The 12,825-nt window shown below is 51.5% G+C and overlaps 1 protein-coding gene across 1 annotated transcript in view; it reads right to left on the bottom strand.

Annotated features, from left to right (window-relative positions):
* TMPRSS15 (transmembrane serine protease 15) overlaps nucleotides 1-12,825 on the bottom strand; it is a 335,674-nt gene that overhangs the window by 209,115 nt on the left and 113,734 nt on the right. The window contains exon 9 of the mRNA XM_029579188.1: nucleotides 9,522-9,630. Within this exon, the coding sequence (XP_029435048.1) occupies nucleotides 9,522-9,630 (109 nt within the window). The remainder of the gene's footprint in view (nucleotides 1-9,521; nucleotides 9,631-12,825) is intronic.

The raw sequence follows: 12,825 nt of genomic DNA, 5'->3' as shown, positions 1-12,825 counted from the left end.
AATCCACCAGGGCTACGGTGTTGAAGTTCCCGTCTGGGAGAATCAAGGTTACTGGAACAGTACATGGGGAGGCAAAGGTAGTGTTACCTAGAGTTAACTCCCTGACTGACTCTAGGTCCGAGCGTTTCCCAGACGCTCGTGACAGTGGGTAAGAAAATGCCCCTTGCCGCCGCAATAAAAGCACAGGCCATGGGACCAGCGCCTTCTCCTCTCCTCTTGGGAAATCAGACCCCGGCCCAACTGCATGGGTTCAGCATCGTGCAGCCCCGGGGAAGCCGAAGGAGAATGCCTGGTTCGGGGAAGCGTGGTTCCGGAGCTCCCGAGTTCTCAAGTGGGTCTCCTCTCCCAGAACTGGCGTTGGATGTGGCGGTCTACGCAGCCGGCCAGGGCAATAAGATCATTCAAGTCATCCAGGAGATCTCTGGCCGCCAACTCATCCTGAAGTCATGGAGAGAGCCCCTCCAGGAATATGCCATGCAGGCTATTGCTTCTCCAATTCATCTCGGCAGCTAGGGTCTGAAACTCTACGGCATACTCCGCCAAGTGACTGTTACCCTGCCGTAGCTGGGGTAATTCAGATGCGGCCGTGAGTCCGCAGGAGGGCTCGTCAAAAATCCGTCGGATAGAAGTGATGAACTGAACTAAGTTGGCTAAGCGTGGATCCTGGCACTCCCATAGGGAAGGGGCCCAAGCCAATGGCCTCCCATCCAAGAGGGATATAATGTAGCTCGTTTTGATCTGGTCAGTGGGAAACTGCGCTGGCAATAGGTTGAAGCGGATATAACATTGGTTCAAGAATCCGCGACACATCTTCGCGTCCCCTGAGTACCGCGAAGGTGCTAGCATCTGTATGGGTGCAGACGGCCCTGCATTAGGAATGGCTACCGGTACAGGGGAACCGGAAGTGGCGGCTCCTTCCACCCGGTCTGCTAACCTCTGCACAGTTGCCACCAGTGAGTCGAGGCAAGTTTGTTGTTGTTGCAACCTTTGTGCAATTCCCGGGATGGCTTTCAAGGTCGAGAGGACCACCGGGTCCATGACCTTGCAAACTGTTATGTTCGTGGACCCTTGGGCTGGCTGAGACTGCAGATGTCATGCTGTGGATACCCACAGTGGGCGTCGCAGCTGGGAGGCGGCACTGAGAAGAGACTTCGAAGACGGCTTCACCACTGGAAGCCCGAGGTCCCCCCAGGAGGAGCCTGTAGGGACCCAGGCCTCTTGGTCTTAGGTGGATCCTATGCAACCAAGGATCAGAAGGGCTGCCTGCTGAGGTAATCCAACGATGAGAAGACGCCCAGGAGGTCAGAAGAGACTTCACCCTTGGAAGCCCGCAGTCCCCCCCGGGAGGAGCCCGTGAGGACCCGAGCCGCTGGGGCTTAGGAGTACCCTCCGGGCGATGATGAACAAGTACTTGCGGCAGTGGAAAGAGATGAAACCCAAGTCCAGGAACAAGCCAAGGTTGGGAGCCAGAAGTCAGATATCGAATGCCAAAACCAGGGATGGAAGCAGAAGCCGGAGTCGAAGAACGAAGCAAGGTCAGGAGCCAGGAATCAGACGAGAGGAACAAGCAGGAACTGGGAAGCAGGAAGCACAACTAGCTACTCCGAAGAGTCAACCTCGTTGCAAGGCACTGGCTAGCTGTGGCTGCCGGGTTTAAATAACCCGGCAACGTCTGACGTCAGCAGGGAGGCGTCCTCTGTCTTCCCGCGCTGGCCCCTTTAAACAGAGAGCCCCTGCGCGCGCGTGCCTAGGTGGCAGGGCCAGCTGTGGATTGCCAGCGGCGTTTCCCTCGCAGGAGGGACGTCGTGGTAGGCCACGTCTCAGGTGGCCGCGTCTCGGGTTCGGCAGACCGGAGGTGAATGGAGATCCCGGAGCATGACCCGGGATCGCAACAGGTAAGATGACTCTTTTACAGATTTACTACCCAACCCAGGGATCTCAACCACTGCAGCCCCAATGCCACTGCCTGTCTACAAAGGACCTCTGGCTTTGCTCGAATTAGCCAATCGTCCAGATATAGGTGAACTAGAATGCCCTCCTTCGTGAGAGCCAGTGCCACTACAACCATCATCTTGGTGAAGGTCCTTGGAGCAGTAGACAATCCAAATGAAAGGGCACAAAATTGAAAATGTGTCCCGAGATCATGAACCGCAGGAACTTCTGGTGGTCTGGTCAGATCGCTATGTACAAGTATGCCTCAGTCAAATCCAGGGAAGCCAAGAACTCTCCTTTGGGCACCACTGCAATGACTGAGTGCAGGGTCTCCATCCAAAATCGAGGAACTTTGAGAGCCACGTTTACCTTCTTTAAGTCCAGAATTGGACAGAAGGTCCCCTCCTTTTTTGGAACCACGAATTAAATGGAATACCTTCCCAACCCTCTGTTATGATCTTGGCCACAGACCCCATCCCACGGACAGGCCCTAACCTTTTCTCCGAGCTGGCCTGACGCTGCCGACTTCCGCACAGCCCGGACCGCCGCTGAGCCGTGCCTCCCTGCATCTTCGTGGCCTTGCTGCCACTGCTGCTGCTGCTCCCTCCTGCATGGCTGGAGCCGTGCTGCCAACTCTTCCTATGGGGGAATCCCCCGCCAGGATTCCCTCCTCCTCTGCGACCCATGCGCCACCGGAATCCTCTTCAGCGGCAGGGAGCCGCCGCCGCCTCGTCCTCTTCTTCAGGCGGCCCCAGCATGGCTCCTCTTCAGCAGCAGGAGCTGCCTCCGGCTTTCTCCTTCTTCCACCATGCAGCAGGATGCCGCTGCAGGCCTTGGCTCCTCCCATCTTCCTCAGGGCTCCCTCTAGGGGTGGGCACGCACCTCTCCTCTTCTTAAAAGGCCAGAGACAGGAAGTACTCGTTTGCCCTCCAGATGACGTCTTCAGGGCTCTTCCTGGTCCTGCCCTATATAAAGGCCCTGCTTCAGTTCCTCAAGACCTTCAGATGGAGTTCCATCCCACTCATTACACACTCCAAGGAGCTTCTCCTTCATCCATGGAGTTCCACCGCTTCAATCATGGTCCATCTTGCTGCTCCTGTCCAGAAGACTTCATGTTCTATGTCTTCTTGTTCCTGTTGTCTCTGACGCTCCAGGTTTCATCCCTCATCGGATCGTCCTCATGATGTCCAGATGTCCACTCGTTCAGAGATCCAGATGTCCAGGTGTCCAGACATCTTTCGACCTGATGTCCGTTCGTCCTCTTGTCTAAGGCTTTCTGATCTCTCTTGTCCAGAAGCCCACTCTTCCTGTTGTCTGTCTGTCCAGATGTCCAGAAGCCCAGATGTCCAGATGTCTACTCGTTCTGAGATCCAGATGTCCAGGGGTCCAGATGTCCAGATGGTTAGCACCTGAGGTACCTTTCTCTTGTGCACCAATTTCCTTCACTCCTCACCTTGATCCTGAAGAATCCGTTAGCAGCCTTACTGTCCCCCAGACCGTCTCCAGCCAACCTTCTCAGGAGTAATCTGCCTCATTCGGTGTCCATCTTCAGATGACTGGAATCCTCTTCCGGCTGGACTTCTCCCAAGTGCTGCCCAGACACTCTTCTCCATCTTGTGCTTGCATGGACCATGACCAGCCCCCCTGGCTGTGTAAGGTGCGCAGCGGGACAGGGTGGTTCGAGACCAGTCCACATTGGGCTGTGTAGGGCACCCTGAGGGACAGCACCTTCCAAGCCTCCAAGAGTCTCGTCTCTTCTTCGTCTCCAAAAGTCTCCAAGAGCCTCGTCTCTTCTTTGTCTCCAAGAGTCTCATCTCTTCTTCATCTCCAAGAGTCTCATCTGTTCTTCATCTCCAAGAGTCTCGTCTCTTCCAATTCTTCAAGAATCTTATCTCTCCTTCGTCTCCAAGAGTCTCATCTTGTCCAAGTCTCCAAGAGTCTCTTCTCTTCTCATCCAAGTCTCCAGAGTCTCATCTCATCTAAGTCTCCAGAGTCTCATCTCGTCTCGTCTAAGTCTCCAGAGCTTCGTCTCGTCTCACCCTAGTCCAGGAGTCCTCGTCTCTTCCAAGTTCCAGGAGTTCTTGTCTTCTTCATGTATTCAGACTCTCTTACATACTCTAGGATCCGGAGCCGTCTACTCCGGTTCCTTGTCTCTTGTCTCCAGCCCTCTGCCTCCGTCTGACCTCTCAGGTGCCTGTTGGATCAGCGGGGGGCTGACCCTTTTCCTCCTACTCCTGTGTTCTTGCTTTGCCCATGCCTGTACATGCTCACCTCCCTCGGGGTATGTCTTGGGTCTCCTCCCTGGGTCGCCCCGTGAGCCAAGGGCTCACTCTCTCTCTCAGGAGCAAGTGATCGCACCTCCGTGTCCCTTTCCAGGGCCCGCTGGGTGCACTCATAACACCCTCGCTCCTCTAGGGGGACAGGAACAATGGCCCCCAGTATCTGTAAACAGTTAATGGTTTACTGTACCACTCACCTTTTAGTCACGGAAGCACAAGGGGAGACCATGGACAAGTCCCTTAGTGGGCGAGCAAATTCTAAAGCATATCCTTATCTTATCACATTTAAGACCCACTGGTCTGATGTGATCTTGGACCACTTCTCATAAAAAAGTCAACCAATCCCCTATAACTGGAACCGAGGAGTGGTGGATTTGGTTCCACCAGCACCCTGGCCAGAACCATCTTTGTTCAGCTTTTGACCTCAAAAGGACTAGCTCCAGAACTGCTGTCTCCCAGTGCTTTGCCTCTGAGCACCCCCTGAAACTCTATTCTGCCAAAAACGCCTATTCACCCTACAGCGAGAACACGTACGAAAAGATTCTTTTCTCCTTTTTGGCTTATCCTCAGGCAATCTATGTCCTTTATTCTCTCCCAATTGTTTCATCAGCTCCTTCAAGTCCTCCACAAAGAGTAGTTTTCCTTTAAAAGGCAACACTCCTAACTGAGACTTGGACCAAACGTCCACCGACCAGTTCCATTGACATCATCGTTCTGGAAAAAGTTCTAATCTATATAAATAAAAATGTTAAATAGTTTGTACAAAATCACTAATCTCAGAAACCACTGCACCGATTGCTTTCAAATTTGGACACAACCTTCCTTTCGCATACGGGAAGGTTCTTCTGTACTTACATTACATATATGTCACACCTGTGACAGGTAAAAAAGGTTTAAAAATTGGTTCCACAAAACAGTGACATCTGGTGGTCGTCAGACGTCAGCACAACCTCTTACACCTTTCACAAACACTCACACACCCCACACACATGACAAATGTATTTAATTCACACACCCTCCGAACACACAGAAATCCACACTCCTCACACCCCCCCCCCCCACACACACACACACATGCCAGTTGGACACTTCACACACCCTCTCAAAACACACCAAAACGCACCAAATTTCAGGCTGCTACACTGGGGGGCCACGCACATGTCACATGTTGGCAATTCCCACACCCTACGAACTCACACAAAAACACCCTCCTCACACCCCCCATGCACATGCCTGTTCTACTTACTGCCCACACCCTCCGAACACACACAAACGCGGAAACAAGTCCGCGCTGCTCCAGCGAGGGGCCAAGAACGGTCCGGGACACATCACGTACACTACGGCCATCGGCTGCCAGCAATCAAAATGGCGCCAACGGCCCTTTCCCTTACTATGCCACTCGGAGACAACAATGGCGGCAGTAGCCCATGTGATATAGTAAGTGCGAGGGTCCGTCGATGCCATTTTCAGGACTGGCAGCCAGCGGACCTTTGCCCTTACTATGTCAGGGAACCTAGCGCTCCCATTACTCCTCCACAGTGACATAGTCAGGTCAAAGGGCTGTCGGAGCCATTTTCATTGCTAGCAGCTGACGGCCCGAACCCAAGACTTCGATTCCGAACCGAACACTCGCTCCACCGACTGACTGTTTGCAGAGGTATCCGGGGGCTGCACGGTGGGGGGCCGTAGTTATTTTCTTGCGCGAGTGTTCGGGGGGGGGGGGGGGGGGTGTTTCGGCCATTCTGCAACTCTCGCGGGGGGTGGGAGGGTGGGTTACTGTATTTCGCCGGGGTTTATGGTGGGGTTCTTTTGGGGTGGAAAGACGGAAGGCACACACAAACACAAACACAAAACGTCCCTGATCTCGGAAAGGCACCAAATTAGCCCTCTACAAAACAATTAACTAAATAGAGAGTGCTAACTTGGTTAGGCACTCCCCTATTTTGATACAGAACACGCACAACCTCCCACTGACGGACCACGTTTACCACCACCAATTTCTATTTCGGTGTTTTTTTCTCAATCGGCATCCTAGCTGCTTCTTACAGTCTGGGTCCTCTTACCTAAGAAAGCATACATTTCAGGGGAGGGAGAATGAGGGGAGAGGTGAGTGTGAGGGGAGAGAGTTGGAGTGGGGACAGGGGAGGGAAGGGGGGGTGAGTGACCAAGGGGGAGGAGGATGAGTGACTGAGGTAAATGAGCAAGGGGAAGGGGGAGGGAGGGTAAAGAACCTGACTCTGCCACTGCAATGCGTGGCCGGGTCCCGCTAGTGAGGTCATATAATGCATCGGCTCCGTAGGCTACCATAGCCTGTAGCCACTCCACTTGCTTCGCCTCTGATGCAGATATCACATTTCCGCCTGCAACTGCTGTACCCAGCGCAGACCAGCACAAAGCATAAAATTGCTGTACACCGCAGCACATTTGGCTAGAGCAGACATCTCAAACATTTTTGAGATGTCTGCGGCACAGTGTGATCCCCCTCCCCCCTTCGCAGCTTCTGAAACAGCCATGAGTGAAGGCAAAATGGCCATCATTCCCGTGCTAATCAGGGTTTGCTGCTTCACTCAATGCACCTGTGAGCTCCCTAGGCCCTCGCTGCTTTCCTGACGCCACCACGGTTGTTCCTGAAATGCCTCTTCCCCAGAGAGGCAGAGGGAACAAAATCCTGCATGGGACAGCCATGCATGCGCATTACCGCATGCGGTGCACTTACTGCCATGGGGCTTTCAGCCTGCCTGGACCACATGTACAGTCAGCCGCAAGAGGATCCTAAACAATGCTGCGAGAGCCGCTGCAGCCGAGCCCCTGCCGGGCTTCCACTCTGATCCCTGGTCTCCAGCAGCAAAAAGAAAACAAGCTCCCTTTTTTTTTTAACTTTAAGAAACAGACAAAGGCTACTTCCCGTTAAGGTGAAACGTGGCAGCAGGCTCCACAAGTCCTTCTGCGGGAGGGGAACTGACCCACCAGATGTCTACCCTTGGCAGGAAAAAATCGAGCTAAATAAGGGTCCCCACGCCTTTGCTCATCCACCTCAGAACCAGGAGGGATGGTCCCACCAGGACCTGGCCAACCTCCTGGGTGGAAATGTTCAACAATCATCTCTTATCTATCTATCTATCTATCTATCTATATATATCTTTACTTTTTATTTTTTAAACCTAATTTCCAGACTTCAGGTTTTGCACCTCTACCATTTACTGAAGAAAGAGAAATACTGAGGGACTGCAGGTAGCACACTAGGTTATGTAGTAATGTCAGCAAAATTTTCTCTGTCTCCATCTGCTGGAAGGAAGGCAAAACCCAGGAGTCTGGACTGATCTGGGTACATACAGGGAATCTGATTATGTGACTGAGGAGAGCTATTTTGCTAGCATGTAGTTTCTGGATGGGGATCTATAGCAGCCTGGCTTGTTCTGTTTTCCTAATAGGACATGTATAAGTGTTCTAGGGCCTGGTGTAATATTTGCAGTGTTGCCTTTTTCTAGATAAGGTTGCTACTGTTTGAGTGCTGTAGTTAGGATTGTTTTGGTATGGGAAGTTTACTATATTGTAATGGTAATTCTGATTATTCATGGCTTTCTGAGGTGCCATTATAAATTCCATAGGAGTTCCAACTGTCTTTTATGCAGTTTTCTGGTTGGCACCACAGCAGGGCATGTAAAAATAATATATATAGTGAAAGTGATATTTTGCCTAAGAAGACTGTACTTGTGAATGTTCTTTATCATGTAAACTTTGTTACAAGTGCTTAATTAAATTTTGTGTGACTATAGAGGTTGTGGGAGTGTGGGGAGTGGTGTGTGTGCAAGGCTGTAAGGTTTCCCTAGGTTATGTAATACCCTTCCCTTGACCAGGGGTTCTGTGGAGAAATGGATAGGTGTCAAATTTTAATATAGATTGGTGGAGGGAGCTGGGCTTTATTTGACAGGCCTGGGACAGAGACTGAATGAATTGTGGGGCTGGGCGGGAGGAGGGCAGCAACAAAGCTAGCACTGGCCCTGCCCAGCCCATCCTGTGAGTCATCTGATTCCTTTGATTCAAAATCCCCATCAGGATGGCCCAAATGGCAAAGCAGGTTCCCCAATCCTTTGTTTGAGGACCCCCTTAGATCTTTTAGATGGACGCTGTGGCTGATGATTCAGCATCCTTTTGCCTTCTGCACTTTTCCTGGCCAGATAGGCCTTGTAAAGAAGCAAGACAAAATCTGTGGAAAAAATCTTCTACATCATCGTCCCCTTTATCAGGCACAGATCCCTCAGCCTGAACATCCTCTCCCTGATCATCCAACCCGGTCTGGATTGCAGGCGAAAGCAGGGAAGGGGAATCCCTAGGCTCCCAAGTTTGCTTGTCTTTTGTTGCATGCCTTCATCCTAGCTGCCAGGCTGCAAACACCCCCTGGGCTTTCCCTGTCAGGGCCTTCGGCATGAGTGGCTCGTCTAATGCCTGTCACGCCCTAGGAGGAACCTTCCCCTCCCCTAGCACATTCCAGGCATAGCATGGCTGAATCAAGCCAAACACGACTGGTGCCATAGGCCCGACACAGTTTCCTGCACTCGGAGGCGCCTGAAACTGCCTGCCACGCTAAAATGGCCTGATCACGGCACAAATTTGCTGCTGAGTACACAGCCCCGACACTCTATAAGAGCTAAAAGCACTGTCAAAACTCACCGGCCAGCGCAAACATTCAGCCTCTTCCCCCTGAATGTCCGCTATGCTCCTGCTCAGCCCAAAGGCCAGTCGCTCACTCACTTGCTTTTTTTTTTTAAAGACACAGCGGCCATGAAAGAAGAAACCCAAGGCAGAATAAATAAAGTACTTCCCTGCTGCTGGAGAAAACCTCAGGGAAGAAGCCTTCAGGAGAAAAAAGGGAACCAGGATCTCTGGTTTTCAGACCCCTGGATATTGCGGGCTAAAGATGCTCAGGGATTACCAACTCCCCACTTGCCCAGCTCAACCTGAGGGATTGTCCACGAAGCTATGTAACACCTCTCCTGAAAACCTTTCTTCTCTCTTTTTTTTTCTAATTCAGACTGAAGATTTGCACCTCCACCATCTGCTGGAGACAGAGAAATACTGAGGTACTGCAGATGGCACTTTCTGTTATGTAGTAGTGCCTGAAAAGTTTTTAGTCTCTGCCTCCATCTGCTGGTAGGGATACAAAACCCACTTGTCTGGACTGATCGGGGTATGAAAAGGAATCACGGTTACTAGAATTTCCTTCACAAATTTTCAAGAAGTTACCAGGTTCTTGTTTCAGTCTTGCAGATAACTCCTGGAACCAGCAGGATCTTCAGTCTGGATACTCACCGTATTATCCAGCGACACACGGTGTTTGCCTCGTAAGGTTTTGGATAATTGATTGAGTGAAAAGAGCCTGAGGAAGCAGTCAATATAAAGCTTCCATCACATGGGGTACCTGGGAAAGAGATCACAGATGCAAGAAGTAATTCAGTACCATCCATGTATAAGGGAGCTTTCTGCTCCCAAAAAGCAGCTTTCTCTGGCTTGCTTTCTATCAGGTAATGCAGCTTGTGCATTCTGTTAGCGTGTGACCTTCGAAGGTGGAAATACAGCACTAGACACGGAAGGACAGCCAGGCACTAACTTTCAATGGACACGATCTGGACAAAGATTAGGCTTTATAAGGGTTTTTCTAAATTTTTGGTCTAGTGGATTCACCGTGCTTTTCTAAGTTCACTTTAGGACACCCAGAGTAGCTGCAAAGTAGGAAAGCTCCGGTTTATTTTACAGCCTTCATTTAATCTTCCCACTAAACCACTTTCAGAACAGCTTTAAATGCTTCCACTATGGTTGAAGATGGTTCCTTTTTTAGTCTAAAGCAGGCCTGAAACCAGTTTGAAAACTCACGGTGGAAAATGTATTCTGTACTTGTAAATACAATTATTATATCTGCTGAAGAAATGAACAGAATATTTGTTGTAGAGATAATAGTCTATAGTACTTAAGTCTTCAATTTAAAAAAAATAACTAAGTGCTGAAGAAACATTATAGGACCAGTAATGAATCCGTGATAATCATCCATGACGATGCCAGCATATTGCTGTTGCGCTGGAGGTGGACCCTTGGCCTGGTGCAGGATTGGTACGGCCCTCTGGTCAGACCCAGAGAGCGCCTGCCACCAGGAGGCGGAGCACAGGAGGAGACAGAGGCTAGCTGGAGCTTCGCCAATAACAGTCCGGGGTTTCCACAGGTTGAGCCCTTGGGTATCCAGACCGCCTGGACTTAGGTGGGCCTCGGATGGTCTCCCGGAGAGATAGTGGAGGGGTGTGCCCACCACGAGCAAGGGTGCGTGGGTGATGTAGAGATGATAGACCAGACCCGAAATGGAAGCTCCGGAGACCTCAGGGAGGTAACAGTTCAGGAAGGTTCTCCGGGAGAGGCAGGCAGCACCTGCGGGTCTGGTCAGGTGAAGGCTGTGGGTGGATTCCAAGCAGGTTGGTCTGGTAGCCTCAGTAGGACAGAAGAGAGTGTCCGAGTGAAGCACAAGGGTCAGAGCCAGAGTATCAGTCCAGAAGTGGTCAGCCAAAGCAGGGGTCTAATTCCAAGGTCAGTCCGAGCGTAGTCAAGGCAAGGGAGGGTCAGTTGCAGGCAGCAGACAAAGAGAATGGTCAGGCAGGCAGTGGTCAGTTCCAGGCAGCAGACGAAGAGAATGGTCAGGCAGGCCGAGGTCAGTACCTGAGATCAGTCCGAGGAGGTACTACCTGAGTACAGATACAGGAACACATGGAGTCTCAGGAACAAGGAAACACTGGAACAAGGAGACACTGGATCAAGGAGTCGCTGGAACAAGGAGATCCTGGAACAAGAAGACACTTGGACCGCAGGGTTAGGCAAGCTTACTACACTACGGTGTCGACCCGATTGTCAAGGCAAGGTCCTGGGGACAGGGCCTCACTATATATAGGGCTTTCAAGTGATGTCATCAATCTGCACCCCCATCGGTGTTCCCGTGCTTGGCCCTTTAAATCAGAGCACGTCGACCATGCACGTGCCTAGGGGCGGGGCCGAGGTAGCCGAAGACGTGGGGCCCCGATGGGAACTCCACTGAGAGGCTTACGGCGTGGAGGAAGCCGGAGAGGGCCTGGTGAGCGATGGGGACGGTGGGAGCTGGCAGCAGCGGTGAGAACGGAGCTAGTCGAGGGCATCATGAGGTGAGCAGGCCCAGTCGCGGCACCCACACGGCCGGGACGTGCAACAGTACCCCCACTTCTAGGCCTCCCCCTTACCGGTCTGGGTTTTTCTGGATGATCTCGGTGTAAGTCCAAGAGCAGGTTTTTGTCAAAAATATGGTGAGAAGGCTCCCAGGAGTTTTCTTCTGGGCCGAAGCCCTCCCACGACAGGAGGTACTCCCAGTGGCCTTGACGGCGTCGAACATCCAGGACTTCCTTGACTTGTAAGGTGTTTTCAGGTTCTGCTGCATGTTGCGTAGGTGGAGGAGGCCTTCGGGAAGGCCAAGATAGGACCAACGGTTTGAGTAGTGACACATGGAACGTGTTGTGAATTCCCATGGAAGCTGGAAGCTTTAGCTGGTAGGTGACTGCTCCTATGCATCGAAGGACGGGAAATGGACCAATAAATTTGGGAGCTAACCATTGGGAAGACAGTTGTAACCTGATGTGCTTAGTACTAAGCCAGACTTTTTGTCCAGGCAGGAACAGAGGCGTGGTCCGACGATGGGTGTCTGTGAAGCATTTGGCCCGGTCAGCTGCTTGGCAAAGCCGCTCCATTACTTGGTTCCAGAGCCGGTGTATGGTTTGTGTTGTAGATTGGGCTGCAGGTGAGGGTACACTGAATGGGACCAGCAGGGATAGGCGCGGTTGATGGCCAAAGATTACAGCAAAGGGTGAAATTTCCATGGCAAAGGTGATATGGGTGTTATGGGATAGTTCTGCCCATTGCAGGAGGTCAGCCCAGTTTTCTTGCTGGTTGTTGACATATGATCGCAGGAAGGTTTTCAAAGAGTGATTAGTCCTCTCGGCCTGGCCATTTGCTTGCGGATGATAGGCTGATGTTAAGTTTAACGTAATATTGAACTTTTTACAGAGAGACCTTCAATATTTAATGGCAAATTGAGGGCCACGATCGGAGACGATTTCTTGTGGTAGTCGATACAGATGAAATATGTAGATTAAGAAGAGTCAAGCTAGCTCTGGAGTTGATAGGAGTCCAGGTAAGGGGACAAAGCGGGCGATTTTTGAGAAGCGGTCAATGATGACCCAGATAACAGTATTTCCTTTTGAAGGAGGCAGATCCACAATACAATCTGTGGAGAGACTTGACCAGGGTTCGGTGGGCGCATAAAGTGGTTGAAGAAGCCCCCATGGGCGGCCAGTCAGGGGTTTTTGCTGTGCGCAAACCAGGCAGGAGTCCAAGTATTCTCGGGAGTCCTTAGTCATACCAGGCCACCAATAGAGCCTTTGGAGCATCTCGAGAGTCCGGGCTCAGCCGGGGTGACCGGCCAACTTGGAATCGTGAGCCCAACAGAGCACGCATTCACGGAGACGGCTGGTACTGTGGTGGTGACTGCAATTGATATGCAAGCTGGATTAATAATGTGCCTGGGAGTCTCGGGTGTGTCTTCTGGCTCGAC

Source organism: Rhinatrema bivittatum, chromosome 15 (genome assembly GCF_901001135.1).
Source record: "Rhinatrema bivittatum chromosome 15, aRhiBiv1.1, whole genome shotgun sequence".
In the NCBI taxonomy this organism is placed as follows: Eukaryota; Metazoa; Chordata; class Amphibia; order Gymnophiona; family Rhinatrematidae; genus Rhinatrema; species Rhinatrema bivittatum.
The sequence above is the reverse complement of the archived record's forward strand: the minus strand, read 5'-3'. Positions and strand labels throughout refer to the sequence as shown.